Source organism: Galeopterus variegatus, unplaced genomic scaffold (genome assembly GCF_000696425.1).
Source record: "Galeopterus variegatus unplaced genomic scaffold, G_variegatus-3.0.2 Scaffold1671, whole genome shotgun sequence".
Taxonomy (NCBI): domain Eukaryota; kingdom Metazoa; phylum Chordata; class Mammalia; order Dermoptera; family Cynocephalidae; genus Galeopterus; species Galeopterus variegatus.
In genome coordinates this window covers 199309-205275 of record NW_007727782.1, presented here as the reverse complement: position 1 = coordinate 205275, position 5967 = coordinate 199309, and the positions used below count along the sequence as shown (strand labels likewise).

General features: G+C 51.1%; 1 protein-coding gene across 1 annotated transcript in view; it reads right to left on the bottom strand.

The window, feature by feature from the left end:
• ANO7 (anoctamin 7) overlaps positions 1–5967 on the bottom strand; it is a 17316-nt gene that overhangs the window by 10478 nt on the left and 871 nt on the right. The window contains exons 2-4 of the mRNA XM_008578371.1: positions 3723–3861; positions 3544–3658; positions 2588–2645 (exon numbers count right to left, since the gene is read on the bottom strand). Of these exons, the coding sequence (XP_008576593.1) occupies positions 2588–2645; positions 3544–3658; positions 3723–3861 (312 nt within the window). The remainder of the gene's footprint in view (positions 1–2587; positions 2646–3543; positions 3659–3722; positions 3862–5967) is intronic.

The following is a 5967-nucleotide window of genomic DNA, read 5'->3' as shown; positions in this document are numbered from 1 at the left end:
TTACCGGTCATCTTTTTAAAAAAAAAAAAAAAAAAAAAATGACAGCAAACATCACACTCAGGAAAGTATCAGGAGTTTTTCCTTTGATACTGGGAATGAGGCAAAGATTCCTATCACCACATTGTACTAAAGATGCTAATCAGTGCAATAAGACAATAAAAGAAATAAAAAGTATAAGAACTAGAAAGAATAAAATTATTTGTGAGCAACATGATTGTGTTCTAGAAAATGTAAAAGGCTCTACAAACTTAGAATTAAGTAAACTTAGCAAAGTCAGTGTATACAATGTTAATATGAAAAATAAACAAATCCCAGGGTTTGTGTCCTGTACTGCCCAGCTGCTAAACAAACAAACAAACAAACAAATACGTTCTATATACTTGTGACAAACAGAAAGTGAAAACTTTAAGATAATACCATTTGGGATGCATCTACTAAAAGATGGGAAAGATGACATTGAAAGCAATGAAAGAGAAATTAAAGTGGGTCTAAATAAAGGAAGGGGCACACCATGTTCATGGATTGACTCAATTTGTAAATATGCAAAATAATACATGAGGCATACCCAATGCCTTTCAAACAAAAGAGAACAAGCAAAACCTGATCAAACTTTAAAAATAGATCTTAAGATAGCATAATTATGGGTAGAGACACAATTTTCTAGACACGATATTGGCAAAAGGCATGATTTTCTGAAAAGATATAATATAGCCCACCTTTACATGAAAGTTTAGAATCGTTATATCACAGTAGGTGTGAGTACAGGGAGGGGGTCAGTCTTGGAATGAAGGGACTGAAGCTTCTGATCAGAGGGGACACTGTTGGACGGATGGTGGCGTGGGACCACGGCTGCTGTGTGGCCAAGTAATGACTTCGGCTTTCACACACAAAGAGTGGAGTACTGGAGGGTTCTGAGCAGATGAGAGCTGTCTACTTTTTTATTTTTATTTTTTATCATCTTCACCATTTTTAAGTTCACAGTTCTTTGGTATTAAGGACATTCACAGTGTTGTGCAACTGTCACCACCATCCATTTCTGGAACTCTTAATCTTACAAAACTGAAACTCTACAGCATTAAACAATAACTTCCCGTTTCCTGAGCCCTAGCCCCTGCACCCCCGTTCTACTTTCTGCTTCTAAGAAGTCGACAACTCTAGGTACCTCATATAAGTGGAATCACACAGTACCGCATTTGTCTTTTTGTGACTGGCTTATTCACTTAACACGATGTCCTCAAGGTCATCCATGTTGTAGCAGGTGTCAGAACTTCCTTTCTTCTCAGGGCTGACCAGTATTCCGCTGTACGGATGTGCCACCGCTTTGCTTACCCATTCATCCAGAGATGGACACTTGAGTTGCTTCCACCTTGTTATGAGCTGAATTATGTTTCTCCAAAATTTATATGTTGAAGTCCCAACCTCCAGTAACTCAGAATGTGACTGTATTTGGAGAATAGGTCATGAAAGAGAAGTGATTAAATTAGAATGGGACCCTAATCCAGTAGGACTGGTGTCCTTGTAAGAAGAGAGAGAGACACGATGGATGTGCCCACACAAAGAAAAGGCCATGCAGGGACACAGGGGGAAACCATCCCAAGCCAGAGAGAGGTCTCAGGAGGAGCCAGGCTGCCAGCACCTGAACCTTGGCCTTCCAGCCTCCATGACTGTGAGAAAAGAAATGCTTGTGTTTCAGCCCCAGTCTGTGCGACTTCGCTGTGACAGCTGCAGCAAGTTAACACGCGCCTTTCAGCTGTTGTGAATACTGCTGTGTGAACACGGGCACACACGTGTCTCCTGGAGACCCTGCTTTCAGTTCTTTTGGGTGTATACCCGGAGGGGGATCGTGTGCTAATCTTACGTTTGCCTTCCCGAGGGAGCCCCTGTCCTGATGTCCACAGCTGTGGTTCAGTCTTACAACCCACCAGCATCCATAACATGGCGCAGACACTCCAATGTCTGCACGTCCCCAGCAACATTGTCACTACCTGTGTATTCTCTTAACAGCAGCTGGGCTCACAGGTGTGGGGTTAGGGCCTCTACTTTTAACAAGGGTCTCTCTGGTGCTGAGTGGAGAGCAGGGTGGGCAGGGTGGTGCTGGGAGGCGGCCAGGCGGCCAATGTGTCCCCTGCGGAGATGACGGTGGCTCTGGGCAGGCAGGAGCAGTGCAGCAGGCAGAAGAGGACCAGAGAGATGTGAAGGTGGGAAAGGTGTGGGGCCCAGGGGTAAGAGTCAGGGACGGCTCCGAGTCTGGGGGCTGAACAGCCAGAGGATGGAGGAAGGGACGTTTCCCAGCGTGTCCTCAGGCCGGAACAGGAGGCAGAGGCCTCCCCACCCCATTCATTGGTGGAGACCCCCTTTGCGCTGTGTCCCCCTGGCTGTGGGTGGATCACCCTCCCAGGCCCCTGCACCCCCACCACCCCTGCATGCAGCTTATGGCACCAGAACCGCCTCGGGAGGGACCGCAGGGTGAGGGAGGCCGGCATGGCTGTTGGGGCCGGTCCTCCTGCAGCCACCCACAAGCGCCCCAGCTGTGTCCCCACGCCCAGGGCCAGCACGGGCGTGCCAGCAGACGCTGGGAGGGGCTCACTGATCAGGGGCTTGGCGGGGCTCCCTGCTGAGCCGGCTGCCACCTGCTGCGCACCTGGCTGGGAGGAGCGGGCAGCAGTGACACCTGCCGCGCCACCCTGCTGCGTCCCGCTCCTCCCCTGCCCAGACACCCGGGCTGTAGAAGACCCTGCGGCGGATGGTGGAGGAGCTGCCGGGCCAGGTGGGCAGCGTGGCCGCGACCTTACCCAGCAAGTACCTTAACACCCCCCCAACCCCGAGTCTGACCCTACCTCTAAAGTGTCACATGCAGAACAGGACGAGAAACCATGTCACAAGCTCCCACGTTCGACCCCCCAGAACCAACAGCTGTCACCCGTGCTGTGTTTAGTTTTTCGTTCTTAGGCAACTGATGCTCAGGCCGTCGCCGCAGCCTGCTCCTCCCCCGGCCCTGCTGCCCGGGCTTGGTGCCTTCCGGCCATCGCCACACCTCTGCGCCCACTGGGACGTGCCGGTGTGTCACGCCGCAAACGCTGGCAAGAAGTAGCACGGCTGCGTCTTACCCCTTCATGTGCGTCTCGCGGGGCTCGTTGCTCTGGTCTCCCTGACCTGCCTCCAGGCCGGATGGCCCCGGCTGCTGGGAACCTGGCCGTGGTCCCACCTTTGCCTGGACCAGGTTTTACCCTCCCCTGAGGCCCAGGCCTAACCATCAGCGATTTCTGCACATCCCTTTGTGGCCAGCACGGCGGGCGGTGGCCTGACTGTGTGCATCAAGGACATCTCCCTCCCATCACCCAGGGTGGCTGAGGGCTTGGGGGACGCTGCGGAACACAGGAGGGCACCTGGGAAAACACGGTGGACACCACATCCACATCCCAAAGGCTCTGCACCCAGGGTGGGAGCACAGGCCAAGTCATGGGGAGGACCTAAGTCACACAACTGCCCCACCCCGCCGGCCTCCTGTCCCAGAGCCTGGGGACAGTCATATAGCACTATTACCTCTGAGGCGTTGGCCGTGCTCCTGTAAGAGCACCCCTTCTCTGTCCTGGGGGGGGCTGTGTCGATCAGGACAGTGCTGTCCTCTTCTTGAGCCTGCCGCCGCAGCCTCCCGCTCCTGTACTCGAACGAGGCCAAGGTGGGACAGGGGAGGTCAGAGAGGGGACATGTGAGACCCAGACCCGGTACCACCGCACGGCCCACAGAGAGTCATGTTACAGGTGAGGAGACAGGTGAGGAGCAGCAGGACAGGGTCAGCACCAGGGCCAAGCCACAGCCCCGGCTGCAAGCACATGAAGGTCTCCCACACCAGGCCACTGGCTGCAGGACAAAACCAGTGAGTCAGACGGAGTCTTGGAGGGCGCAGCGGCTGTCCGTCTGTCCGTCTACCCAGTGAGTGCCTGAGTACCCCTGGCCCTGAGTGCTGTTCACTCTGCATGGGCCAGTTGGGTCTGAGAAGGCCCAGAAAGATGGGCTTAGAGTGCACACCCCTTTCCTTCCTTCACACGCAGGGCAGAGCCCCCGAGCCGATGGGGACAGATCTTACCCTTCAGTCTCCCACCTGTGCTGTACAGCTCGAGGACCTCATGCTGGGACCGCCCGTCTTTGTCAAGTTTTACAGCAGGGATGTTCCCTGTACTCATAACATGAATTAGGAACTTTTCTATCCATTAATGCCATTGGGATTCATTGTTTCTTGGACCCAGAACCCTATTAAAAAATAGTCCCATTTTTTCCTAATTCCTCCTTGGTTATTGGTCTTTTCAGAATTTTAACTCATTTTGATATAATTTTTCTTTTCATATAAATTGTCCATTCCATTTAAATTTTGAATAGGATTTTCCCACAATTTAAAAAGTACTCGTATCTCTGTGGTTATTAATATCTCTTTTCTCATTCTTAACGTTGTTTGTGTTTTCTTTTATCTGTTTGACAAACTTGCTAGATTTAGTTCGAACTATATAAAATTGACATATACAGAATATTGGCAATTTCAATCTATATTTTCTTTCAATTTCCTATTTTCAATTTTTTGTATTTTGATTTTTAATATCTAATTTTACTTTATTAATTTCTTCATCCTATTAGAATTACAAAATTTTTTTTTCTAATTTCTTCAGAATGCCAGAACAATCTCAAGAAATGTCTGTCCTCTGCTCAGAACCTTTCAGAAAACGCTCCCATCTCAGAGGCCAAACACAGAGTTCTCTCGCTGTGCCCCAAAGTCAGCGGGTCCTGCTCTGGCCCCCCATCACCCCCACCGGGTCGGCCACAGGGGCCCCGCTCACCTCCTGCTTTACTCGAGTCCTTCGCGAGCCCATCCGAAGCGCACACGACCACCTTCTTACTGACCGTGCAGTCGGCTCACTGTGTAATGTACCCCCGTCTGCACTTGAAGCCTACAAGGGCAGGGATCTTTAAAAATCTGTTTTGTTGATTGACGTATCCCAAGTACCTAAGAGTGAGTGGCATAGAACGGGGGCCACGCACTTACTGGGTGAAGAATAAATAATGAATTGTACCATTAAAGTTTCTCTCCCTCATTCATTATTAATACTGCCACCCCTGCTTGCTGCGTTCTTCTTTCTAGAAACTGGCCTCCCGTCCCTTCCCTTTGTTTGGGGGCTGTTTCAGACTCAGGTGGGGAGGGTCCTGGTTCCTCGCCGCTCTCTCTGCCTGGAATGCTCGCATCAGGGATGCCAGTGAGGCACGTCTCTGGCCTGATCTTTTACCTTTATCTCCTCACCCGCTCCCCCAGCCCAGTGGAAGTTTCTGGGGCTATGGGCCTCATTTGGTTTCCCTGAGTCTCTGCTGGGCAGTGTGGGCCGTTTCCATTTCCCGCAAAGGCCTGGGCTCAAGTCCTTTTGAGGTTTGGGGCGTGTGCTGGGCCCCTCTGCAAGGACTCCAGCATTGTGCCTGGAGTGCCCTTTCAGACGGGAGGGGCGGCCGGGTCACAGGGAGAGAACCCCCGGACACAGCCACCTGTGCTGCTTCCTGATCTTCGGGTGTGTGGTGGGTGGCCAGGACTACACGCGGCCACCCCTCGTCCCAGGCTCCGGCTGCTGCCCTTGCCCTTGGCCGCATGCCTGTCAGCATTCCTGTCTTCCTTTTGATTTGTGGGAGCTCTTTCTAGCTAAAGTGACCCTTACCAAGTTAAAACACTATGGACATCTTCTCTTAACCCACGATGTGTTGTCTTGATCCAGGTGTTGTTTGTTCTACAGAAACATTTACTTTTACTGTGGGAGCTCTTTCTAGCTAAAGTGACCCTTACCAAGTTAAAACACTATGGACATCTTCTCGTAACCCACGACCTGTTGTCTTGATCCAGGTGTTGTTTGTTCTACAGAAACGTTTACTTTTATGTAAACAAACCCATCAAAGTCTTGTTCCACGGTTGTGCTTTGGGAGTTTTGCCAAGCTCTT